Source organism: Triturus cristatus, chromosome 3_2 (genome assembly GCF_964204655.1).
Source record: "Triturus cristatus chromosome 3_2, aTriCri1.1, whole genome shotgun sequence".
NCBI lineage: Eukaryota > Metazoa > Chordata > Amphibia > Caudata > Salamandridae > Triturus > Triturus cristatus.
The window spans coordinates 839,353,437-839,381,417 of NC_140584.1; the positions used below are offsets into that span (position 1 = coordinate 839,353,437).

At 45.2% G+C, this 27,981-nt stretch overlaps 1 protein-coding gene across 4 annotated transcripts in view; it reads right to left on the bottom strand.

The window, feature by feature from the left end:
• Nucleotides 1–12,207: 12,207 nt before the first annotated feature.
• SMG6 (SMG6 nonsense mediated mRNA decay factor) overlaps nucleotides 12,208–27,981 on the bottom strand; it is a 1,079,424-nt gene continuing 1,063,650 nt past the window's right edge. For all 4 annotated transcript variants that reach the window (XM_085649087.1, XM_085649085.1, XM_085649086.1 and 1 more), the window contains one exon: nucleotides 12,208–17,881. In XM_085649087.1, coding sequence (XP_085505213.1) covers nucleotides 17,751–17,881 — 131 coding nt within the window. In that variant the 3' untranslated portion in view covers nucleotides 12,208–17,750. The remainder of the gene's footprint in view (nucleotides 17,882–27,981) is intronic.

The window sequence follows — 27,981 nt, forward strand, 5'->3', positions numbered from 1 at the left end:
CAGAACTTTTTAAAAGCAGGTTTTAAAAGCAGATTTTTCATTTTCATTACAATTTTGCATTAACATCATTTTACTGTATTAATATTCAGAATCAGTTTTGGCTAATAGCTTTTTTTCGGTATTAAAGATAAACTTTACAAATTGGGAGATCAAGTGAGGCATTGACCCAGAGAGACAGGTAATGATGGCGTGTCAACATGTTCTCACCCTTAATTAATTAAAAATAGGTCTTAACAGAGTCTTCCGCTCTTCTAGCAAATGGAGGCATGTAGTCACAATATGTATTAAAGTTTCGTCATTGGAACCACATAACCTACAAAGGTTAGAGGACCATTTTTCCCCATTTGGGTATTCCGTCCTTAGTAGGGTATCTCCCAAACCGCAATAACATAAATTTGTTCCTTAACAATGATTTTAAGTGGGTCAACAAGTATGATTGAGATTCTAATTTAATCAAGGAGTTGGTAATTGACCAAGAATGATACTTTATTCTGAGCTCATCTTTATCTAGAACACTCAATAGTAGATTGGCTGATCGATTTATTGTTTGTTTAAAAACATATTTGCTCCTCACCTCTTCTTCAAAGGTTGGGCAATCAAAATTATTTAAACTCTTGCTTAAAAAGGATCTCCAGCTGCTAGCATGCTCATACCTCGTTATCTCCTGCCAGCACTGGTTTGCAAGGGTACCTTGTTCTGAGCGATATCATGAATATAACATTTTTAAGAAGGCAGATTGCCGTACCAGGGATTGCCTTTTCAGACCAAATTCTAATCTAGCATGTCCTATATGCCTGGGAATCCTAAAAACTGATTTGAAGACTTATTTGCAGGGCATCAAGAATTTTCGCGTCTTTACCTCGAAAAATCATTGAGCCGTAAGCCAAAGATGGAATCAGCTTTGCTTTCATGACCTTCAATAGGTGTTTGTGATTTGGGCATGACACCTGTCGCTCAACTTTCTAAAAGCAAATGACAATGCTGTTGCATTTTCTTTGAGGTTAATAAAAAGCTGTTTAAAAGACATATTATCATCAAATGTTATTCCTAAGTATTTATAAAATTTTACAGTTTCGATATGTAACCCATTAATGTTCCATTCTTTCTTATCTGTTTTTGTTTCACCTATAATCATTATTTTTGTCTTTTTGGTATTGATTTTCAAACCGTTAAGAGTGATATAATGATTAAAAGAATCCACTAATCTTCTTAGACCTATGACAGAATGACTTAATAATATAGTGTCATCTGCATATTGTAAATACTTAATGTCTTTGCCTAAGAGTGAGGGTGAGTGAGCGTTAACTTCTTTAAAGTGTCCAGGAAGATCGGCCATAAATAGATTAAAAAGGCATGGAGCCAGTACACAGTCTTGTTTCAGACCAGTCTTAGGTTCAAGTCGGCGGGTAGTACTTCTGCCATCTCCGATTTTGATCTGAACACATGTGTTGGAATATAACAATTTAATCATATCAAGCAACTGCTTTGGGATACCCCAATCCAAAAGTTTACCCCAAAGTAAATTTCGAGGAACAGAATCAAAGGCGGCTTTAAGATCGACAAAACAAATATATAACTTTTGCTTTCTATATTTTGCCCTATCGCCTAGTAATGTCAATAAAATCAAGTTTGTGCTGGTTGATTCGCCTCTTTTAAAACCAGTTTGGAAAGCTGGAATTAGTTTATTTCTTGTGGCCCAGTCTTCCAAGTCTTCAAGGAGGCAACTCGCAAAGATTTTTGCCTCCACATCAGTTACAGCGATTAATCGGTAATTTGCAGGATTGTCTTGTGGACCACTTTTATATATCGGCTGAATTATGCTTCCTTGCCATGACTCGGGAACTGATCCAGATTTAATAACATCATTAAATAAAATCGTTAAAACCTCTGGCCAATGCTTAAGATTTGCTTTAAAAATTGAATTTGGAATCTCGTTAGGGCCGAGCGCTCCATTTGATCTGATCCTGCTCACTGCATTTTTGACTTGCTCTACAGGCCAAAACTCCATTACTTGTGGCTCAGCTTGGGCAATGAGCGGGACTTGCTCCTTAGACAACAACTCCTCAACGTGTAACTCTGCTTGGTCAATATGCTGGACAGTACTGTGTTTTCTGCCTTCTTCTCTACTTGATATGTTGGTCTTCTGGCAAGCAATATTGGAGTAGAACTGTGGGGCCGAGGGTGCAACATAAAGATTATAAATAAAAGATGCCCAGCAAGATTTGTTGTTATTAGCGCTATTCCCCCTTTTGCTACCATTTTCAAGATTGTTAATTATGCCCCAGAATAGTTTTGGATTTTGAGTTTTACATGAAAAATGTAGTTTGGCCCATAGTCCCTCGTAATATGATTGTTTGGCTTTCCATAGTTCATTTTTGTATTGTTTTTTGTACTTTTTTAATTAATGAATTTCCAAAGTTTTTTGTGCTCCATTCGGTTTTCTGAAAACTGCCCCGATAGCTCTATTAAGCTCTCTCTTTAGGCGAAGCAACTGATTATACCATCCTGATTTTTTTGTTGTCATGATGGAGCCTTTTGATGATGTGGATGGGGGGAAAACGATCTAAAAGTGAAGCACACAGACAAGGCCAGATATCAACCATAGACTTCCCTTCTTTTTTTTCCTCCAGAACTTTGTTAATTAAGAGTTCGAGAAAATCCAGTATTTCCTTTTGGTTTCTCGGATGCCATACTAGCCTTTTAAGCCTAAAGGCTATTGGTACAATTTTCAGTGATCTTGCTTCTGGTAGATGATCCAATGATAGTGCCAAGGAAATTGATTGTGGGTTGTGATCACTTTCTATCCTGGGTATTGCTTGATATTTGTGAAGGGAGTCTACCATCTGAGATGAGATGATGGAGTAATCAATGACGGAGAAATTACCTGATTTTTTATATGTGGGTATTTGACCATCATCCTGTAATAACACGAGGTTAAATTTATCGAGCTGAGAACCGCACATCTGTGATAATGCTTTTATTGGTTTATTGGCGCAGTTTTGATTAAGGAAATGCATATTAAAATCTCCTGAGATGATTATCGTTGCGTCTAGATGGTCGTGATACAACACTTTGACTATTTCCCATAAAGTAGTGAATTGAGATGATTTATCAGAGTTTTTTGGACTTAAGTAAACGTTTAGGAGTATTATGGATTGATTAAGGGCTAATTTAATACATAAAAGCCACGCCAATTGAAAGTCAATTTCAAAATGTTTGACATCCAGACTTAAGGAAATGTAGATGGCTAGGCCTCCACTTGCGCGACCAAAGACTGACTTACGCAAAGCAATGTTCAAATACTCATAAAAGCCAATAAGGGGTTCCTTCTCCGTGATCCATGTTTCCTTGAACATTAAACCATCAAAGTCCCTGAGGAAGCTTATTGTGTCTGGATCTTCTATTAACGTTTTTAGACCATTTGTGTTCCATGAACAGATATTAAAGGGTTTTAATTAAGACTTTATTATAGTTCTTTGGGCATCATTCGTGCATGTCAACACTCCCTTTTGTTAGTATTTTAGGGAGCCAACTCCAGTCATCAATGAGAGCTGTATCTTTCTTTAGCTCTTTACATACACAAATGCCTGATTTACAGCTCGTAATCTTGATCCCGGATGTCAGATCTAGTTTGGTCAGCGGCCCTGATGCTCCTTTCAAGATCCTCGAATGTCCTCTTAGGATTGAATTGGTGACAGGATCCCTTAAAACTGGACTATTAGATGTAAGCGTCGGGATCAGCAAAGTAGGATATTGATTTTCGCTGATTTTCCATATTTTAATACCCCATTTCTCAAATTGAGTTTTATTTGCTAAGATGTTACTAATTATGTCTGCTCGACGCCAAGTTGTAATAGTTATCTCTTTGTTAATATTTCTAGCATGTTTTTGCCATCCTCACAACAAAGCTCTGTTTTAAAATTACGCCATGACCTCATGCCTCTACAAAATTGCAGCTTTGCGGATAAAACTCTGTTTGAAGTCTCCACATTACAAATGCCACATGATCAATGGTATGGGTGACCCCAGTCTTTTCAATTCTCTTTACTTGCCATTTCGCCTTATGATTGACGCGCCAGCCTGCACTCCTCCTCCAGAGTATTCTTGGCATACTCTTACATGGCCGCACTCAGTGAGTATACATGCTAGAATTCAATCAGATCTGTTTGGTGTCTGGCAACTCAGGTTAGCACTCCTCCCAGACTGCACCCTGGAGATTTTCGTATGTGTCGTGGCAGTGGCTCCTTCTATATACTCTCAGATTTGGATGTGCACTTTGCACTGCACAAGACTAGAACTCTGACCACCTACCGAGTGGTGGTGAGCCAAAGACATGAAACTAAAGTGATTTTGGTGTAGTTGCTGCAGGAGAGGACGAGGGCTACTGGTGTTGTCATGCACTTCAAGCATCATTCTTCGCCAGCACTAATGAAACTGAATAGACTGAGAAGGCTGCCACTGGCATCGATAGCAGGGATATGTAAAAAGGAATATGCTACTTACCAGTATGCATCTGTTCTTGGCATGTAGAGCTGCAGATCTATACACTGTGCATAGATCGCCATCTGGTGTTGGGCCCGGATGTTTGCAGTTTGTTTTTCTTCTTGGACAATGTTTGGAAGTCACGAGTTCGGTGACTCCTCCTTCGGTCCGTACTGCGCATGGGCTTCGGCTCAATCCTCAGATTGTTTTTCGCCAGCAGGGAAAAGATGGAGCGTAGTGATGATAGTAAAGAAATCCATGTGTGTTGTATCTAAATAAGATAGACTGGAACGGATACAGGTAGCCGGGGAGGCGGGTGGGCGTGTATAGATCTGCAGCTCTACATGCCAAGAACAGATGCATACTGGTAAGTAGCATATTCCGTTCGAGGCATATGAGCTGCAGATTATACACTGTGCATAGATTATATAGCAGTACCCAACCCTAGCGGCGACCACCGGTATCCGTTGCAGTGGTTTGAAACAGTGTCTTTAATACAGCCTGGCCCAAACTAGCTTGTTGTTTGGCATGCACATCTACACAGTAATGTTGTGTGAAGGTGTGCGGTGTTGACCATGTGGCTGCTTTGCAGATGTCATCTAAGGGTATGTTCCCTAGAAACGCCATAGAAGCCTCTATCTTTCTTGTAGAGTGGGCTTTAGGTGGAACAGATAATGTTCTTTTTGCTTTGTGATAGCAAATTTGTATGCACTTTACAATCCACCTAGCTATCCCGGATTTGGAGATGGGGTTGCCTTTATGTGGTGGAGAGAACGAGACAAACAGCTGTTTAGTCTTTCTAAAAGATTGCGTTCTTTGTATATAGTAAAGTAAAGCCCTTTTAACATCAAGTGTATGTAGAGCCCTTTCCGCAACAGATTGAGGTTGCGAGAAAAAAAACGGTAATTCCACCGATTGATTGAGACGGAAGGGGGAAATTACCTTGGGCAGAAATTTTGGATTTGTGCGAAGTATCACCTTATTGTGATGCATCTGTAGAAAAGGTTCTTGTGTAGTGAACGCTTGTATTTCACTAACCCTTCTAAGGGAAGTGATAGCTACGAGGAAAGCTGTTTTCCAAGTAAGGAACTGTAGCTCACATTTATGCATTTATGAAAGGCGGTCCCATCAGCCTTGTAAGAACTACATTTAGTTTAGATTCCACACGGGTGAAGGTGGTGCTCTGGGTGGAATTACTCTTTTAAGGCCTTCCATGAAAGCTTTAATAGCAGGCACTCTGAAAAGTGATAAATGCTGTCTGTTTTGCAGGTAAGCAGCAATTACTGCTAGGTGTAAACGGATGGATGTGTATGCCAGGTTACACCTTTGTAGATGGAGCAGGTAACATATGATGTGCTGTATGGATACATCTAAAGGGTTGATTGTATTGTTACGGCAGTAAACAACAAATCTTTTCCACTTTGCGGCATAGCATGCTCGAGTGGTAGGACGTCTGGCTTCCCTGATAATGTTCATGCAATCAGGGGGAAGGTTAAGGTATCCAAATTCTAAGATTTCAGGAGCCAGATCGCAAGGTTGTGCTGAGCTGGGTCCGGGTGCCTGATTTCTCCATGGTTCTGGGTTAGGAGGCATGGGGACAGGTGTAGTTTTTGGTGTGGTACCACTGAGAGCTGTAGTAGTGTGGTGTACCACGGCTGCCTGGCCCATGTTGGAGCTACCAGAATGAGTGTGAGGGAGTGCTGTTGTAGCTTCCTTACCACTAATGGAATTAGCGGGAGAGGTGGAAAGGCGTATGCAAATTTGCCTGACCAGTTCATCCATATCGCATTGCCTTTGGACAAAGGGTGTGGGTATCTGGCGGCGAAGCTTGGGCATTTTTTGTTTTCGTGGGTGGCGAAGAGGTCTATCTGAGGATGCCCCCACTTGTGAAAGAATGGGTGAAGAACTTGTGGGTGCAGTTCCCATTCGTGCATTTGCTGCGTTTGTCTGCTGAGCAGATCTGCCATGGTGTTTTGTATCCCTGGGACGTGTTGTGCCCGGAGAAAGACTTTTTGCGGGATTGCCCATCTCCATATGCTCTGTGCTAACCGAGAGAGCTGTGGAGAGTGTGTCCCCCCCTGTTTTTGAATGTAGTACATTGCAGCCATATTGTCTGTGCGAATGAGGACTGCTTTGGCTGAGACTTGTTTCTGAAAAGATTTCAGGGCTAGAAAGATCGCCAATAACTCCAGAGGGTTTATGTGGAGTAACTTTTGTTGTGGCGTCCATATACCTTGCACTGTGAGGTGTAATAGATGCGCTCCCCAGCCGTAGAGCGATGCGTCCGTTGTTAGAATTACCTGAGGAACCGGGCCTAGGAACGGTCGCCCTTTGGAAAGGTTTGTGGTGTTCCACCACTGCAGAGAGCGATGGGTGCGACCGTCCACCAACACCAGATCTGTCAGTTGCCCCTGGGCCTGGTTCCACTGGCGTGCTAGGCACTCTTGGAGTGGACGCATGTGGAGACTTGCATGCGGCACTATGAAGATGCAAGATGCCATCATCCCTATTAGCTTCATAAACACTCTTGCTGGGAGAGAGTGCTGAAGAATGAATCTTTGACGCAAGGCTTGTATGCTTGCGATTCTGGCTGAATTGGAATAGGCTATAGCTTTTGAGGTGTCTATAGTGGCACCGAGGTATTGCTTTGTGTGAGACGGTATCAGCTGGGACTTTTGGTGGTTCACCGTGAAGCCTAGCTGGTGAAGCAGTTGGATGGTAGTGTATGTATGTTGCACACATTGGTTTTAGGACGTGGCTTTTATGAGCCAGTCGTCCAAGTAAGGGAAGACGTGAATGTCTTGTCTTCTGAGGTGTGCCGCCACTACTGCTATGCATTTGGTGAACACTCTTGGTGCGGTTGTGACCCCGAAGGGGAGAACCTTGAACTGATAATGTTGGCCGTCCACTACAAATCTGAGGTACTTTCTGTGAGAAGGGTGTATTGGAATATGAAAGTATGCGTCTTTCAAGTCCAGTGTGGTGAGAAAATCGTTCTGGCAGAGGAGTGGGAGAACTTGTTGGAGAGTTACCATGTGAAAATGGTCTGAATGTATGTATGCATTTAGAGGCCGGAGGTCTAGAATGGGTTGTAAGGTCTTGTCTCTTTTTGGTATCAGAAAGTACAGAGAGTAGACCCCTAAATTTTGTTGATTGATGGGGACCTGCTCTATAGCCTGTTTTTGCAGGAGGGAGATTACCTCTTGTTTCAGCAATGTGGTATGTTCTTGCGACATTGTACGGTGCCTGGGTGGAATATTTGGGGGGGGTGGATGTTAATTCGAGACAGTACCCTGACCGAATAATTTGGGTCACCCATTTGTCTGATGTTATGGTCTCCCAGGTTTGAAAGAAGTTTTGTAGTCTGCCCCCGACTGGAGTGGAATGGTCTGGGGGGAGCGGGGGAAAGTCATTGTGTGGGCGGTGTGGCAGAACGGGCGGTGTTGGTTTTGCCCCTGCCTTTATTATTGTTTCCTCTATATCCACCTCTTTGATAGCCCTTTGTAAAGGTAGTCTGAGGAGGGGACTTGTAGGATGTGGAGGCGTTATCGGCAGAGTAGCCCCTGCCAGTGCCTCGAAAGGTGGAGAGGCGAAAAGAGCGTCTAGGAGGGTGGGACTGTAATGCTCCCATAGACTTCGCCGTATCCGTATCTTTTTTCATTTTTTCCAGGGCTTCGTCTACGTTCGGGCCAAATAAGTGTTGTTGGTCAAAAGGGTGGTTTAGTATAGATGCTTGTACCTCTGGCTTAAAGCCGGAGATGCTGAGCCAGGCGTGGCGGCGAAGCAGAACACTGGTGTTTATAGCCCTTGAAGCTGTGTCTGCTGCGTCAAGTGCACATTTAATAGAGGTGTTGGTAATGGTCTTTCCCTCTTGTATAAGTTCATGAGCCCTATTTTAATATTTTTCTGGGAGATGTTGCATGATAGTCTCCAGCTCATCATAGTGCGCTCTGTCGTACCTTGCCAACAGCGCTAGCGTGTTGGCGATATGCCACATATTGGCAGCTTGCGAGGCAGTGCGTTTGCCTGACGCGTCTAGGAGCTTGGACTCCTTATCGGGTGATGGAGCCTCACCCGATAACTGAGAATTGGACCGCTTCCTAGCTGTGGATACCACTAATGAGTCTAAGGGTGCAGGTACTTTAATATAGGCAGGATCTGTGGGGGCGGCCTTATATTTTTTCTCTATTTTGGGGTTTAAGACCCTAGCCCTGACTGGGTCTTTGAAAACCTCTGCTGCATGTTTGGTCAGTAGATTTATCTGCGATGTCAAAGGTATCAAGTAGGAAGTCTTCCTCAACTGGATCACTGTGTAACTCCACCCCATGATAATGTGCCGCCCGTTGTAACAAGTGGTGGAACCCCAAGGAGTCCTCTGGTGGAGATGGCCTGGATGGATAAAGATCATCCTGAGGCACATCTGGGACGTCTGGATTATGATAATCCTCCCATGGGTCAGGTGTTTCCGGAGGGGTGGGGTCTTGTGGGGCATCAGTTGGATCATAATATGGATCCCCTTGGTCATCAGGGTCTGGAGACGGGGTTGGAGAGCGATGAGGCAAGGGTGGAGAAGGTGGAGGGGGCGGAGATGGGGGAGGTGGAGGAGGTGGAGGCGGTGGGGAGGGTACTCTGAAAGGGGATGTGGCAGAGTCCTTCCGTTTTGGCGGTGGAGGAGGAGCTGGCTTGTCTAAATGTCTTTTCTTTGAAGACAAAGTCAAATGTCCAGTCTTTGGATCCTCTGTTAAAGTCTTTTGTCGAGGATCTGGCGTGAATAGCTCCTCCGGCCCCGATTGATCTGTCAGCGCCGATGTTTTCGGGGCCGACAACTTCTTTGGTTTATCTGTGCCATGCTTTTTCGGGGCCTCCGATTTTTTGTTCGGTGCCGAGGCAGACTTCGGCACGGGAGTTTCGGTGCCGAGGGATTTTTGTTTGGTCGGCACCGAGAGGCCAGGTTTCGACACCGATGGCTTCGGAACCGAGCTTGGTGTGGTTTTCTTCTGTGCCGAAGGGTGTTTTTCGGCGCCGCTAGTAGGCTGGCTCGAGCCCGAGCCGCCGGGAGACTTATGATGCCTCTTCACCGGGCCCGAAGGTGGGGTGATGGAAGCGGTATGTTTGGTTTTGCCTAGGCCCGGAGGCGAAGGTGTAACCGGAGTCTCTTTCGGTATGGGCGCGGGAGTGGGAGGGGGTAGAGTACTCACGACCCTCTGCGCCGGTGTGATCTCCTCCACGTCGGAGTCGTCGGCCTCAGAAGCGCTGACGAGGTCGTCTTCCTGTTCGGTGTGCTGCTGTCCCGAAGCTCCGATGTCTTCTCTGAAGATGTCCGGTGGAGCAGAGGTCGATGAGTGCGCCATGGTGCGTCTAACTCGTCGATCCCGAATAGTCTTTTTCGATCGAAAAGACTTGCAGGCGGGGCAGTCTCGGGCCTCGTGTTCGGGAGAGAGGCAGAGGTTGCACACCTGATGTAGATCGGTGTGGGGAAATTTAGACCCACATTTAGGGCACTTCTTAAAGGGAGTCCTTTCCATCGGCCGGGACCGGAGTCGAGATAGGCCCGAAGGCCGCCGCCGATGCCTGGAATCGAAGAAGTGCCGAAGAGAGAGATAAAGAAGATGATTTTGTCTGAAGAATCTCGATGGACGAGGAGTTTTCGTCAAAGGTCGAACTGGAAAGGTTCGAAGCCGGAGCACGAAGTATTACATCCGAGCCCGATGGCGGAAAAAAACAATCTGAGGATGGAGCCGAAGCCCATGCGCAGTACGGACCGAAGGAGGAGTCACCGAACTCGTGACTTCCAAACATTGTCCAAGAAGAAAAACAAACTGCAAACATCCGGGCCCAACACCAGATGGCGATCTATGACCAGTGTATAATCTGCAGCTCATATGCCTCGAACACTCAGTTTTGCTGATGGATTTGTCTTGTAGGCTAAGCCAGTCTTAATGACCTTGCGCGGTTCTCTTTTGCTTTAAACACTCCAAGGAGAAATCAGCCTTCATGCCATCTTTGTAGGAGGCCTGTAATTCTAGTCCCTTTTTCACCTCTGCTTTGATTCCAGCTTCGAATGTAACACTTTGATGGCCATTTGATGGAGATTGCCAAATACTGGATAGCTCCAATGTGAACTTTATCAGGTTGAATAAACATAGGTTGTGAATATAGTCACCTCCTATGAACTGGGGGTAGATGGATCCTCTCAGTTAAGAAAACATTGGTTTTCCAGTAAGGAGAACGCAAAGGTAAATACAAGCAAGCGTTCTCTTCTAAAACACGTTGTGCCCGTTGCTCATCCTCAAACTAGTTTCAAATGCCACATGATTTCAGACAAACGTAGAAAAACCTGAAGGTCTTACCATTATGGTTGTTATGCAGGGTCTGCAGGATGGCATAGTGCCTCGCGGAAGGTAGACACCTTTATTGTAGAAGCACCTACAGTGTCTTGAAGAGCCTTGTTTGCAAGAATTTGCTGCGATTTTTAAGTCTTAGAAAGACCAGTCCATCAGCAAGGCCCTGGGTCTAGTGAATGCTGATTGAGAAAGGAGTCCAAGCCATGTATGTTGGCTCTGCGTAGATTAGAAACAATAAGTCCCCTTCAGACCTCTAAGCCACAGGACAGGCTTCCCTCAAACTCGCACAGCACAAAGAACAGTGGAGCAACACAAGCCTATTTGCTCCCGAGAGATCTGCTGATGGAGGGAACTTTATTCAAATGAAGTGACTCATGTCATCATTACACCAGGCACACAAGTTCACCTCATCAGATTGAGGCAAGACCTTTTCTCCTTTGTCTAGCAATATAATCAAGACTAAAGTGCCGTAAAAAAGTTGTGTCGACTTTGAAAGTAGCGTCTATAATATTTCATGCTATATGCAAATGGTCCGCAGAATGTTTTTCAGATGGCAAATCACCAGCCTGCAACGGAAACTCCCCATCTCTGGTCACACCCATAACACAAGGAGATAATCTCAGACAAGACTAAAATTATACAGGTGTAAACAGGAACAGACCTGTAGGGTCAAGTCTTCCCTGTTACATCCAAAGACTGAACAGTCCCAATCAAGACTTGCCCCGTTTGAAACAGCTCAAACCACCTGTGAAAGTGCACCTTCTTCAACGCACTTCAAGTGCCAGCCACCCATGCGCCTAAGAAATACTGAAGACCATGTGCTTTACTACTTACCTGACACAGTTATGCTGGCAACCGCTGCCATGGATGACACTCCTTCCTCCTCTTCTCTCTGTGCATATATATGCACGTTTATACCCTCCACATGTTGATTTTCTGAGCAGAATTACAGTTTAAAAATATGCACACTAAAATGAATGTTAAAGCAACAAAACAACAAAGCTGCAATGGGAGCTCACCACATGATGATTCTGGTGTTTATGAGTTAAAATTAGGCTAGTAGAGACACTAGTTTGAAGGAGCTTGATGACAACAACACTTGAGAATAAAAAACTGACAAGATCACTAGGGTAGCTTACAGCCCCCAAGAAATGAATCCAGGCCCTTCCTCCAGCAGAGGAAGGGTCATGAGGTTGTTGATTAGAAAACTCTCAAATGTTCTAGGAGAAAACACATGAAAAGCCACAAATCTTCAAAATGTACACCAAGTCGCTTCACATTAGTTTATGCACTGTCAGTTTAGGCACTATCACTGTCAGTTTAGGAAGCAATGCTACCTACAGACACAAATACCAGCACCAAAGACAATACCAGTCAGACATCCAATTCAAAACATTTTATTTTTATTAAGAAATATGTTTCAACAAAGCATAAAACAAAAAGAAGGCTACTTCGGAGTCCTAGTGAAGGTGATACTTCTGGTCCCTATATCAAAAGACTTGGTAGAAGCATAAGAATCTACAGTCTAAGCAAAACAAGACCAATACACCAGAAAGTAAAGGAAAAAAACACAAATACACGGCATAGAAGCAGAGGTTCTGGCTGACAACAAAGCCTTGGGGCTACGGGTGTGCTATCCCTCTTGTTCTCGCTCTCAGAGCTGCAGGTGACGGGCTGTGAAGGAGCACAGATGGCGGTACTCGCATAATGGGTCAGTAAAGGATGGGGCAAGAAAAGTGGGAAGGGAGTTGAAACTGTACTGTGGGGATCCAGCTATTCAAAATCAGGATCAGAGAAGTGTGCGAGAGGACTATGGGTAAGGAAATGAAAAACTCAAGAGGGCTCAAGGAAAGAAACCAGTGAAAGTGAAAAATTGCTGGGGGAGAATGGCATCTGCAAATAGAGGTGCTGCAGGGGTGGTCCCTCGTGCAAGAGATTAAGGGCCATTTGTATGAAAGGGTTCTACCCATACTGTTCAAATGGTGAAATGTGTTCGTACATATGGCCCTAAATAATTAGCTAAGTGGACTCAACTGCATAGGTATGAACACCTTTGGGGAACAGAGATACAGGATGCTGTCCGGTGGAGCTGACAGCAGTTTATCAGTACAGAAGAGGATACAACTTTGAGGGTGTGGGAAGAGATGTGCAGTTAAACCTGATAAACAGAAATGGGCAGAGAGAGAGCCTTGCATTCATAGAGATGGAAAGGAACACAGTGGGGTCGGGGGCCAAACACAATGAAAAAGGGAAAACATTCTCAGTGAGGAAGCAATGCAGCTCTGTCTGCCTTGAATCTGAGTGAAAAATAACGTATAAAAAGACAAGAGCACATGTAAGAAACTTCAAAGCCCATAATCAAGATACTTCGGCTGCTACCAAACACCCCAGTGTCTTCCAAGACAGATTACATCTATTGCAGATTCAACCCTCGCCAAATGCAGACATACTACAGTCCTCCGCGCAGCCCCTCCTGCTTCCAGAAGTAAAAAGACATTTTAAAAATATATGTATTTCGGCTAAACAACTAAGATAATGCTCAACATGTATTCTACAGCTGCAACTAAGCTTTGCAACGTTATACAGGCTTTAAAGGGGCCAATGAAGAAATTCCTTGGTGATTGCGCTTCAGCGCTTCTGGATCCCTTCTGGCAATGGCTAGCCATGCCCTTTCAGGGATGTGTCCATCTGTTTCCCATGGTGGTTCCCACCCTTGAACACACAGTTTAATGCTCAGAAGGGCATTTGTTAAGGCAGAAACATACATACTGTCTCCTTCAAGGACAGCTTGTTGAATCGATACAGGTACTTGTGTTTCAGAACCAGTCCAGAGATGCGGGTCTCCCCTTCTAGAACAGTTTGCACACTGTTAATTGGTGCTCAGTGCAAGCCAAGACCATCACATCCATACTACCTTCCAAGAACAGTCTGTACAGTTCACAGTTCAATCATCAGACTCAGGCTCCACCCTTCAAAAGCACCTTGTAGAATCTCAACTTGGCGTTCAAGTGTACCTCAGCATTGACTCAGCACTGCTGTTATCCACTTCGGGCACAGTCTTCAGCTTCCATAGCCACATTCATTGTGAATTAAGACCATCACATTGATGCTGCCCTCTACTTCGAGCATGGAATCCTTGTCGTCAAGTGATGCTGAACGTAGCTTGGAGACCATCTCTGCCCGCCACAGAAAGCCAGAGATAGGACGTAGGTTGTTGCCTCCTGCAATTGGGATTAAGGACATGCAACCTACAATTTACGCAAGGGGTGTCTTGTAATCTGCCAGTAAAGGTTCCCAAAAGATGGGCAACATCGTGCTTTCTGTGGCCAAGCACTCACATCGCTTCCATGCACTCTTCATTTATTTGTAAAAGCAGTTTTTCAAACAGTCTTGCGTACACACACTTACTTGGAAGGACGCTATGATACATGTTATAAGCTGAAATTTGACTAACAAATCTGAAACTGTGGTTGCCACTACCAGTCTAGTCTCTCTCTCTCTGGTTTTCCCTCTACTTCTCCTTGAGCGTTTCATGATGCCTCCAAAAAAGCCTAGGATGCCTGTGCAGTAAACGTGTAACTCGAAACAATACTAAAAGTAGAACTTTAAAAAATAATACAAGGGTGTGACTAACTAGGAAATGCTTTTTTAAGTAGTTTGGCACAAATACATTTTAAGATCTGTGCTGACAATCTGACATTAATATAATTGCCTATGTTGCGATATCCAGCTATTACACATACAAAAAAACAAACAAAGACTGTTTAGTACATCAACTTTCAAGAAAACATGGGTCAATTTCCATAGGAACAGCTGTAACTGAGGAGTTGGGCTTAACTCTGTACCACATAATGTATCCAGTAATGGAAACAGAGGAGCAAGCGAGACACATAGCCCAAGGTAAAAGAAGGCAGGTGGCAAAGTCCTAGGTAAGATTAGGCCAACGGTATGAGTCACTGTTAGTATCAAAATGCAGATAACTGGAGTTCAGAAACAGCAAATCACTATTTGTTGACAGGAAGAGACATCAAATTAAGATTTGCATTACAATTTGGAAGATTAGCGCAGAAAAGCCTGGATGTGAATACAATGTAGCAATGGGCAAACCAATGAGCGCGATATAAAAAAGTAAATCAACAAAGCAGCATACCTTACTCAAAGCAAACAGCTACTAGATACATAATATGCCTGAGAGGGCGCATGCAAACATTGCACACCAAGAGGGAGACAAACAGATTACCTTTTCAGACCTGGACACATGCACAACCGGGGGACTTGCACTAAGATTCAACTCTTAATGAAATACACATTTTAAAAAACAAGCAACATAAAAGGTCCTAAGAAATGATATGTTTAAAATATCTTGATTTCACAATCGTGGGGCTAAACTGGAATTTACTGTTTATTCTTCACAACTAAAAATTGTCAATTTTATACCACAGTAATATTCAAAATATGGACATCTTGTAAGGACTACAGGCTTACTCTACTAACTTGCAATGCACATCCTGATGTAACCCCACTCTGTACCTGACAATGGATACTTTTCACCCCTTTGTGGACCAAGCTTCACTGGTCTTCCAAAGACTGAAATTAAACATAATTTGCTATCCCCATGTCGGTTTGAAATCCTTAAATTTGAACAAGGGGCCTTTGTCTTCTTGAAAGCTGTTGTACTATACTACCTTTGTACTCATTATGCCGGTCCAATGAAAAATTGGGCATCCTACAACATATGGTAAAATCCTAAAATGTGGCTAATTTGTAATGCTTATTCATCTGAAGTATGCGGCGACTTTTACTGATTACACTTGCTTAACATAATTTAAGGTCTCAAAAAGATAAGCAGCTTTTGAGGTGCATACTCATGGTTTATAACAGCGATTGCCATATAAAATCCCAGACTCTACTATCAACGGGTGAAACTCAGGGTTCACTTAGCTGGGTAAGGCCAGAAAGCAGATCAACTTGGAGGCTACCAGAATAACACTCTAAGACTACAGTATCCACCACAAGAGACAAAGACTATTTGACTGAGAAAAATCTATAAGCTGTCATATTTTTCATCACTTCTTTATCTGCACAATTCCTTGTTTTGGACACTTCACGGAACCATAGTGATGAAGCTCTGTTTAAAGACTGAGTATCTGAGGGTGACAAAGATGTCTCATGAGCAAATTAAAGCCTTGTTCCAGACCAAAGTGGCATATCTGCATCCCAGCACACAGTCCCGGAGTGCAGCCCTCTCTTTGAACAATGGCCTCTAGATGAATCCAGGATGGGGAGTACTCTAGCATCCAGTCATTCAGAACATGGCCAATAATGCACTTTCTATAGAAACCTTCCACTCCAGGACAGTCAAAGACAAAGTCCCTTCATAAGATGGCAACACAACCAGAAAAATAGGAAGAAAACCTCTACATTCCAAAGAAAAAGTGCCTTTAAGAGATTTTGGCCTTGGGAGGGCATGAATGTCAATAATGTGAAATGGACTGTTGAGTGTGTCCACATGTGTAAAATACAGAACCTTGTGTGTCGTAGTGGTTGTTCGTGCCATAAAACGATAATTATTTGACAACATTTTACAATTAGTTTAAAGAATTCTTTACATGGCAGAATGACATTTCCAAGAAGACATTTATAATCATAATGTATGCAAGTAGATCGGCAGTATTAGTGAAAAGGGTAGCAAAGAGTGAGTAGATGTTGGTTGGCATGGTCTGTGCTATGGTAGGTGGCAAGGCTGATATAAAAAGCATGTTGGGGATCGAGAAAGTGGTACAGGTGGCTGCATAGATAGCAGTGTCGGGAGAGAGTGGCGTAGCAGCTGCTAAACACTAGACTGATTAGAGTAAGCAACACAATCATTATCAGACGACACGTTCTGTAAAATGTTGTGCTAGACCAACAAGGCGCCTCAGCTTTCCCATTTTAATTTTCCAAATAAATTTCTATTTTTGAGTCATTTCCTATTCGATAGTCAGTACAAAATTACAGGAAGGTTGTTTAGTATCGACTGGGCCTGACCAATAACACAGCATACAAAGAGCATAAAAACCTCTGGATGAGAGATTTCAGCTAGAAGAAAGTACTTTGGAGCAATGAGCAGCAACTATAAGCACACAAACCCTCCAAGCGATCTCTCAGTCGCATGAAGTCAAATCAAAACCTACAGGGGATTGAAGACAGATCTATCTACAAGGGACTACAAAACAGAGCTGCAATTGAAAGCATCACTGATAAGAGAGAACTAGACGGAAATCGGAGAGAGAGAGAGACTTTAATTGTGGCCATCTTGACCCATCCAGAACTGCGAGATTCACCCACTCCTGCGACACCACGAGGAAGCATTGCTCATACAAGCATACTCAAGCCTGACAAGTCTTCTTTTATATTGGATTTCTCTTTAGGACAAGGATGTTCTTCTAAAGATGACACATATGCGTCAAAAACCAGTAGGAAGCCTCGCCATGGCCAATGCCCATCAAAAAAGCAAGCCATAAGCACTAGTGTGCATATGTAGGTCAGCTACGTTAGCCTTATGGCCACATATTGGTCAAGTAGGAAGGTGGCAAAGCTCCCTGTATTGACCCACATTGATCCAGATGACCAACCTTCCAAAATATCGCTGTTGCTCATCAATGCTAACATTTGACACAAACCGTCCTACAGAGTGACCTTTCCAAGACGCCCAAGCAGACATCCGCCCCACTCACAGCACTGCCATTCTGCCTTCAAGGTTTCATCAGCTCAAGTTTATTATGGCATGGTGGATTGAGTATGGGGGGATACGACTTGAGTGGGGTGCAGGTTGGATTTGACTGTGCGATTGATGTTACTCGAAGGGGCCTCTGAAGGCCTCTTGCCCGCTGTTGAGACCAGGATTTTCACAGCCGAGGACGCTGTCCCCGCCTTTCCAAAAGCTCATCCCACTTTGACCCACTTGAGAAAGGCAGGGATATCACGAACAGGGACGTGGCGAGTCAGAGCCTTCACACGAAGGTTTCGGTCATCAGTCAGCAGCACTACCTCTCTCTGCAGGCGGATGGGGTCATCTAAAAAGAAGTTGCATAGAAAATGTCAGACTTTACAAGATAAACTTGCCTATGACATACAATACAAGCCATGTAATCCCTCCTATCCTCTCTCCCCCACAACCATCCGTTCAGTTAATTGTTTTATTGCCATGGAAGGTATACTGTTCCATTACCTTAAGGTTTGCTTGCGAATCTTAGCAGAAAGGAGAGTGTTACAGTGTGGGAAAAATTACATTAGTTATGTATTCAATGAAGAGAGCTTGTGTAAGGGATTACGAGGACAGGAAATAAGATTGCGCAGTACTAGAACTGTCAATCTTACCATTCCTTGTTCTTAAGGTTCCTTCACAGCAGAAACAGGGCCAAACCTGCGATCGGCTGACAGAAAGACCCACATGTCTGGAATCCAGGTCTAAACAAAGGGTGAGTGCCAGGGAAAAGCACCTAGTCACAAGGTTGTATGAATGGCAGAATGCTGTGGGAGAATCAGAAGGCTAAGAAACACGAGAACAAAGGGGTGGGGTGGCAGGACTAAACAACTTTGAAAACACAGCAGTGCATGGGATCTGACGGTTAGAAGAAGGGTTCTATACAGTGCAGGGGTCTAAAACTAGGAAGAGAGGGGTGAAACAGCAAGGACTGGGAAGCACAAACAGTGTGTGTGTGCAGTTTGGGTTTGATAACAGCGTGAAAGGGGCCCAAGAACATATAGGAGCTCTGTTGGCAAGGAAAAAAGAGGGATGTAGGGCAGACCTGGGGCTCTTACGTTAAGAAGAGGGGGTACAAGGCAGTATGTGAGTTACCACTGCAAGGAGAAGTGGGCAAACAATTGTGGAGTAGACGAAAATCAGACGAGAGCAGGGCTGCACGGAAGATCTGACAGTAGGGAGAAGCATGGGGCTTCAAAAGGCAGGTGAAAATTATAAAGGGTGTAACTGCAGGGCAGTGTGAGTTGGGGCTTGATGACAGGAAGAAAAGGGTGCAGGACAAAGGGAGAGATAAGAAAGGAAAGACGCCTGTAAGGATGCTGTGGGTGATATTATCGCAAGGGAAAGATGGCTGTATGATGAAGAGTGGGGTGGGGGGGGGGGCTCTATTGAAAGGAGACATGGGTTTAGGTATTTCAATTACACAGATACAACCCTTACGAGCAAAAGGGCACATTAAATGATACATAATTGGGTCTTATTTGACAGCATAGGTGTCTCCAGGCCGTATGTGATCCAGCAGAAAAAGTGCTTTAAGAAGCAATTCCGAGAGAGGGAGTGAGGCTCCCCCAAATGTTAATTTCCTTAATACATACATTCTGATTGACCAGAAGCTGTGTGAATAAACTTAAGACGATTGCTTGAATTACACGTTTTGCCTTGTGGGAAAGCATATGTTCAACACAGCAGATAAAATATGTAGGCCTTATCTGTTTACTATGAAAACTTTCAATTATGAGCCAGACCAACTGGAATTGGTAGTGCTTGTCTAATATAGAAGGAATATTACCTTAAGGTGCTCTGCATTGAACAATATGGTGTGTACGAACCAGCTGAGATCAGAGGCCATCTTTTTAACAATAAATTACATTTTACATTAGACCAATTTACATTTTAGACATATTTACAATGAATTATACAGATTTACAATTTCAAAAATGGGAAGATAACGTTTTTTCAACCAAAGACTATTGTCCAACGGTCGACAATTTAGTCACCAAATCACATCTGATCCATAAATGGAAAAAAATAATAGGAGCGCTGGCAAGGGGTCATAATGGGCAGACGTATGGAGTGCAGGAAGGTGTAAGCAAGGCGCTGATGCAGGAGAAAGGTGTACAGGGTTGTAGGGAATCATATGGAAGGTCAGAGCAGAACTTTACACACATTTCTAATTTAAAGACATACCCTTTTCTGTAAGGACTCCCAATTTATTTTTTCTTTCAGTCAAATGGACTTGAATTTAATACTCAAAGTGACCACCTTTCTAAGACTGAGGTCTTCGGCAATGGTGCAATCTGACTAGAGGAGGACTTCGGGAGATCTAATGGGAGGGAGGAAGGAAGAGCTGGTGGTAAGCTGAGGGGGATGCTAAACCTGAGAGAGATCTAGCAATCATGTAAAAGAGGTGAAGGCACAAGGTCTAGCTTTGGGATGTAAGGGTGGCAGAAGGGATCTGTAGGCAGAGGAGCTATGGACATAGGGTAAGAAGGGTGAAAAACATCAGGCTCTGGCAGTAGGACAAGAGGTGTGTAAGACAGACAGCTTGCGGAAGATTTTGGAAGTGAAGAACAGAGGAGATTTGGTGATCCGGTGTGAGGGGGTCAAGGACCAGAGGATCTAGTGGTTGGGTGTGAGGGACAGGGGATCACATAGTACAGTGTTGGGGGTGAAAGACGGGGATCTGATGGTAGGGTGTGAGGGGTGAAGGGCAGGAGGGATCTGGTGATAGGGTAAGAAGGGTCCAGACACCAGGGAATCTCACAAAAGTAGCAGAGTAGTGCAGGGCAGTGGGATATGGAGGTGGGATAAAAGAGGTGAATGACAGAAGAGATCTTGTGGAAGGGTGTGAGGGGTGAAAAAAGGAATCTGGCTGGTGTAAGGCAGCAGGGATCTAGCAGCAGAGTTTGAAGGGCAAAAACAAAGATCTTGCGGTAGGTTTTGAGGGATAAAGTGCACAGGGAATCTGGTAATATGGTGTGAGGAATGCTGGATCTGGTGTTCAGATGTGAGAGGTCAGGGTTGTGGGATCTGATGGTATAGTGTGAGGGTGAAAGACGCAAGGGATCTGGCGATAAGTTGAGGGTGAACAAAGGGGAATCTGATAGTACAGGGTTAGGAGTCTGGCAGCAGTGCGTGAGGGGATCTGGCAGTAGGGTTTGAGGGTGAAGGACAGGAGGGCAAGAAAGGCACACAACAGTGGGTATCTGACAACAGGGGTACGCTGAGACAACTATGCTTCAGTAGAGAGGACGAATATGCTGGTTTTCTTCCCTTTGTCATTTTCCCAGCTATTTTCCCAATAAACACGCTCAGTTTTGCCACTGGCAGCCGTTCCCTCTGGTAGAAAGCAGAGCCCGTCATCCTGTCAGACCCTTCTGCCATAATCCGCAGCTTTCCAAAGCTCCACAGCTCCGACAGATAAACATGTGTGACAGTTCTTGTGCAGTTCTGACAACTTAATCTGCAAAGATCCATCTGACAAATGAGGCTCGAGTCTTCCTCAGATGACGTCATATCATCTGAGCTGGCTGAAAGCGGCTGCACACTTCGCTGTCTCAGCACAGGGGGTACAACTACACCCAGTGGTGCATACAGAGAAGTCCATCCCATCATCCCCACGGGAACGTACTTTTCAGGCACCTACAAAAAAGGGCATTCCGGAGTGTCTACTCTGCAGGATAAGGAGCTCAATTAGGAGAGAACAGAAATGGCATTCAAGGGCTTGTGGAGCTAGGTTCTATTAAAATAGGCGGACATATACAGAAAGCTTCAGCAGAAGAGGAGTGTGCTCATTCGCAAAGAGTTAACGTAAATCCTTCCAGTCAGTTATGGCACAGTGAGCTGAACAACTGCATCTTACGAATGACGTGAGCTGGAGGTCACAGGTTTGAATCCTGCCAAGGCTGGCTCAGCTACTTATTTCTTCGAGGTCTAGACTGAATCTCATACATTAGGCAAAATTAACATTTGTTGTTTACACCGTTTAGAAACAGCAGACGTGGGGAATAAACAGCTATATAAAAACAAGTTCTTATTCCACAGCCTCGACAATGGGCGGTAGACCTCAATCAGAGATGAATAAAGGCAATCCACAACTACAGCAGATGGTGGTATGCGCCTGACCCAGGAGGCAATGCAGAGGCACCACAGCTACAGTAAAATGAAGTATCCGGCACCCAAGACCAAATATAGACCATCCCACAGCCTCTGCATAACAGGGGAAAGGGATCACCAAAATGAAGTATAGGGCATTCCATAACATCCTCAGCATAAGGGTGCACACAAGGGTCACAGAAACCTCAGTGTTAATGTATTTTCTTTCCTGGGTATCTGCCGGCTTCAGTTACATTTGTCAATCAAAAGTGAACATGTATGATTAATAGGAAGCATATCTAGCGTAGAGTACTATGCTCTGCAACATAATAATCAAGTTTTGCTTGAATATGTCAGCAGCATTTAATCCAAATGCTGACTGTTCTGTCTTGCATTATTCGTTATTGATTTCTGATGAGCTCTAGAAAGTTGATAACTAAGAGTCTTGACTATTGTTATTGTTTAAGAGAACAGTCTTGCAGAATGAAAATAAGTCAAAGGGCATTACGCCACTCTCTACAGTGAAATAATGTCATAAAAGCGAAGCACAAACGCGAAGGGTCTGAGAGAAGACCTTCACATCGGGCTGCAACAAGACAGGCCATGCACAATCATATCATCAATTCTAATTGAAGGTTAAGAGTACAAAAACATTATGTATACAAAAACGTCTTTAGTTGACCACTTGATGGCAGAATTATGCACAGCATGTGTATTAGAAGTGCTTACAACCGCAAAACCATTATTATAGGTAGTAGCTTTTTTCTTCCTTTATCTAAGACTTCCTTACAACTGCAAAAATCCTGAAACTTCCTCCAACTATAAACCAAGAAGACCACAAACTTTCACACATAGGTACTGGCTCGATTCAAACACCTGTTTAAGCTGTTCTCCTTCAACGCCTTTCTGGACACTTGTACAGCAACTTGACAAAATTTCCATTCAGGTCCAATAGTTTAGAGGCAAGATGCAAGAAGACAGATTGGGTATCTTCACAAATTGGGAGAGATGAGTTATTAGATATTGACCCAAGTACGTGAGTTGACCATTCTGAGAATTAGGGCCTGCTTTTTAGTGAAGTACCACCCTCTCCGCCATACTGAAGGTTCACCTGCATCATGCCGGGCATCTTAAAATTGGCAGCCAGGTACTCTCTTCATCAACTAATTAATTTAGGCCTTCACCCTGATGGAGTAAATGCCTGTCAACCAATCTTTAAATCAGGCCCTTAGTTACTGATGGTCTAGATGCTAGTATCTTGACTTGGTGGATGCCATGACTTCTTCCATGGTTGCCAGGATTGTCATTAACCGCCATTTTTTTTTAATGGGTAGATCTTTTGTTTTTCAGGCAATGTACAAGTATAAATCATAGATATGCCCTTGCATGAAGAACACAGGGAGACTCTGTTCAGGGGAAGGGGAGGGAGGGACTAAATGTTATCTTGGAAGATTCTAGTCGAGAAGAGCCAAGCTTGTCTTTTGGGATTGGCCTTCCTTTGAAGGAATTCCACTGGCAGTGCCCCAAATGTATAGGTTACAATGAATATGCTACTTACCAGTATGCATCTGTTCTTGGCATGTAGGGCTGCTGACATTCATATCTGTGCATAGATCGCCGCCTAGTGTTGGGTCCGGATGTTTGCACGTTGTTGTCCTGGAAGAGTCTTCGAAGTATCCTTGGATAGGTGACTCCTCCCCTGGACTACAGTGCGCATGGGCATCCTCTCCATCCTCAGATTGTTTTTCGCCATTGTGGCAGTGATGGAGTAGATACAGAAAGTGATGACCATGCTTGCAGTAATTCTGAGAGCTGCAGCTGCGACAGGCGCCGGGGAGGAGGGAGGGCGATATGAATGTCAGCAGCCCTACATGCCAAGAACAGATGCATACTGGTAAGTAGCATATTCAGTTCGAGGCATGTGGGCTGCTGAATTCATATCTGTGCATAGAATACATAGCAGTGCCCTCTATTGGCGGCGGCTACCCGTGCCAGCTGCAGCGGTCTGAAAAAGCGTCTTGAGAACAGCCTGTCCTACAGCTGCCTGCTGTTTTGACTGCACATCTACACAATAGTGTTTTGTAAATGTGTGTGTAGTGGACCATGTGGCTGCTCTGCATATATCATGCAGGGGAATATTTCCTAGGAAGGCCATGGAAGCCCCCAACTTACGTGTTGAGTGGGCTCGTGGTGGAATAGTTAATGTGCGTTTTGCCTTTTGATAACAGATTTGAATACACTTAACTATCCATCTGGCTATCCCTGCTTTGGAGATGGCGTTACCTTTGTGGTGTGGGGCAAAGGCAACGAACAGTTGTTTTGTCTTCCTGAATGGTTTAGTCCTGTCGATGTAGTACATGAGGGCCCTCCGTACATCTAGTGTATGTAGTGCCCTTTCTGCAACAGTTTGTGGGTTTTGGAAGAAAACGGGCAGTTCAATAGTCTGATTCATGTGGAACTGCGATATTACCTTGGGCATGAATTTGGGGTTGGTACGTAGTACGACCCTGTTGGCGTGAACCTGAATAAATGGCTCTTGAACGGTTAGTGCCTGGAGTTCACTAACTCTTCGTAGGGAAGTGATCGCTACTAGGAAGGCCACTTTCCAGGTAAGGAATTGAATCTCGCAGGAGTGTAGAGGTTCAAAGGGTGGACCCATCAGGCGTGTGAGGACCAAGTTGAGGTTCCACATTGGAGCCGGTGGGTGACTAGGTGGAATGACTCGTTTGAGCCCTTCCAAGAATGCTTTGATGGCAGGCACTCTGAATAGAGAGAGGTGCTGCCTGGTTTGCAGATAGGCTGATATTGCGGTCAAATGGACACGTATAGAGGTGTACGCCAGATTGCATCGGTAGAGGTGTAAGAGGTAACAGATGATGTTGTGGATGGATGCGTCCAGCGGGTTGATGTCATTATTACCGCAATAAATGACGAACCTTTTCCATTTGGCTGCATAGCAAGCCCTGGTAGTGGGTCTCCTGGCCTCCTTGATGATGTCCATACAGTCAGGTGGCAGGTTGAGATAGCCAAACTCTAGGACTTCAGGAGCCAGATCGCCAGGTTCAGCTGTTGCGGATCTGGGTGCTGAACCTCTCCATGGTTCTGCGTCAAATGCGCGGGTTTGATCCGCAGCCTTTGATGCGGCACCACGGAAAGTTCGAGGAAGGTGGTGTACCACGGTTGGCGTGCCCACGTGGGAGCAACTAGGACGAGTGTCAGGGAGTGTTGTCGTAGTTTGCGAGCCACCAGCGGTATCAGCGGCGCTGGGGGAAAAGCGTACGCAAATCTGCCGGACCAGTTCATCCATATCGCATTGCCCTGCGACTGCGGATGTGGGAATCTGGCGGCGAAGCTTTGGCATTTTGCGTTTTCGCTTGTCGCGAATAGGTCTATTTCTGGATGACCCCACTGCTGGAAGTACGGTTGGAGTACTGATGGGTGTAACTCCCACTCGTGCATCTGGTGGCTGTGTCTGCTGAGCAGATCCGCCATCTGGTTGTCCTTGCCAGGGAGGTGTTCCGCCATGAGGAACATGTTCCTCTGAATGGCCCACTTCCACATGCTCTGAGCCAGATGAGACAACTGTGGAGAGTGTGTCCCTCCCTGCTTCTGTATGTAGTACATGGCAGTCATGTTGTCCGTCCGGATCAACACGACTTTGTTGCACAGATGTACTTTGAATGCCTTCATGGCCAGGAAGATTGCCATCAGTTCCAGAAGGTTGATGTGCATCTTCTTCTGTTGTGTCGTCCATAGTCCCTGCACTGTGTAGTGGAGTACATGAGCTCCCCATCCCTGGAGAGACGCGTCCGCTGTCAGTACTATTTGCGGAACAGGCTCTTGGAACGGTCGGCCCTTGCAAAGGTTTTGTGGATTCCACCAATGCAGAGAGTTGTATGCCCGACCGCTCACCAACACTAGGTCTTTCAGCTGTCCTTGAGCCTGATTCCACTGACGTGCTAGGCACTCCTGAAGTGGGCGCATATGTAACCTCGCGTGCGGGACTATGAAGATGCAGGAGGCCATCATGCCTATCAACTGCATAAACACTCGCGCTGGAAGCGAGTGATTGGGTTTGAACTTGGAGATCAGCAGTTGTATGCTGTTGATCCTCACTAAATTTGGCTGAGCTGTGGCCGCCAGAGTGTCTATAGTCGCACCTAGGTACTGTTGTACGTGTGCGGGCTGGAGATGGGACTTTGGGTAATTTAGTGAGAATCCCAAACTGTGAAGAAGGTGAATGGTGCGGGACATGTGGTTTGCACATTGCTGGGCTGACTTCGCTTGAACGAGCCAGTCGTCTAGGTAGGGGTAGACGTGTATATGCTGCCTCCGTAGATGTGCTGCCACCGTAGCTAGGCACTTCGTGAAAACCCTGGGCGCTGTTGTCACGCCGAAGGGAAGGACTTTGAACTGATAGTGCTGCCCCTGAACAGTGAACCTGAGGTATTTTTTGTGTGAGGGGTGGATGGGTATGTGAAAGTACGCATCCTTGAGGTCCAGTGAGGCTAGGAAGTCTCCCTGCTTGAGAAGCGGAAGGACTTGCTGTAGGGTGAGCATGTGAAAGTGCTCTGAAAGAATGTACTGGTTCAGGGGTCTCAGGTCTAATATAGGCCTGAGCGACCCGTCCTTCTTTGGAATTAAAAAGTAGAGGGAGTAAACCCCCGTACCCTGCTCGTGGATGGGGACGACCTCTATAGCGCCTTTTAGAAGCATACTTTGCACCTCTTGCTGTAAGAGCGTCAAGTGCTCTGAGGACATAGGACGGTTTCTTGGTGGTATTGTGGGTGGAGTGGAGGTTAACTCCAGACAGTAACCGTATTTTACAATATCTTTGACCCACCTGTCCGTGGTGATGGAGTTCCACGTGGACAGGAACCTTTGTAGTCTTCCCCCGACAGGTGTTATGTGGTCGGGGGGAAGGGAGAGGGCGTCACTGCTTGTTCCTGGGGGAGGACCTGGTGTTGCCGTAGACACGTCCTCTGCCCTTTGTACTGGAGCCACGATATCCACCTCGGGTGTTTTTATCGTAGGTGGTCTGTGTATTGCCTTTGTTATACGTTTGTTGTGACCCCTGTCCTCTACCTGCCCCCTTGTTTCCGGGGCGACGAAAGGAGCCGCTCCGAAAGGACTGAGTTTGGAGGGCGCCCATGGACTTTGCAGTGTCCGTGTCCTTTTTTATCTTTTCGAGGGTGGTGTCAACCTCTGGGCCGAATAAATAGTCGGGGTTGACGGGCTGGTTCAGTATGTTGTTTTGTACCTCAGGCTTGAATCCTGAGATTCGTAGCCAGGCATGTCGTCGCAGCATGACGCTTGTGTTTATGGCCCTGGCAGCCGTGTCTGCAGCATCTAGTGCACATTTGATGGAAGCATTTGTGAGTAGCTGTCCCTCTCTGATAAGAATTTCCGCACCTTCTTTGAACTGGTCAGGGAGATGTTGGAGTAGTTGCTCCAATGTGTCATAGTGCGCTCTATCGTAGCGAGCGAGGAGCGCTTGAGTGTTGGCTATGCGCCATATGTTGGCAGCCTGGGCGGCAACTCGCTTGCCGGAGGTCTCTAGCACCTTGGACTCTTTGTCCGGGGGAGGAGCGTCACCTGTCGTTTGCGAGTGTGCCCTCTTGCGAGCATTCGCTACGACGATGGAGTCGAGTGGTAATTGTCCTTTGATGTAAGTAGGATCCCCAGGTGCTGATCTGTATTTTTTATCAATCCTGGGGTTTATCACTCGTGCCCTGGTGGGTTCCTTGAAAATGTCCTTAGCTGGTTTGAGGACCCCCTTTAGCATTGGCAGAGTTTTTACATGTCTTTCTGAGGATGCAAAAGTGTCCATTAGAAAGTCATCCTCGATGGTATCCGAGTGAAGCTGTACCCCATGGTTATTTGCAGCACGTTCAATAAGAGCGTTGAACGCCGCAGTATCCTCCGTGGGAGATGTTTTTGCCCCATACAGTTGTGGGTCCTGTGTATCGAGAGGTGCACTGGGGTCTGCAGGGTCGCCCCAAGTTTGATCAGGGTCCTGCTGGTCATCAGGGTCTGTGTCCACATGGTAGGGTGCTTGGACATCCATGTAGTCCTCCAATGCATCCGTGTCGGAGCGTGTGGGGGAGAACCGGTGTGGATCCTGGTAGGAGGAATGGAACGGTTCATAAAGGAGAGGTTCTGATTCTACAGGCAGCTTCCTTTTTAGTGGGATCCTGAAAGGGTCCAATGGCGGTTCCGAAGTTATCCTTCGGTCGTGGAGAATCAGCCTGCCAGTGTCGGCGTCGATGACACGTGACGGAGACGTCTCGTCCGGTGGAGCCGGAGGCTGGGTAA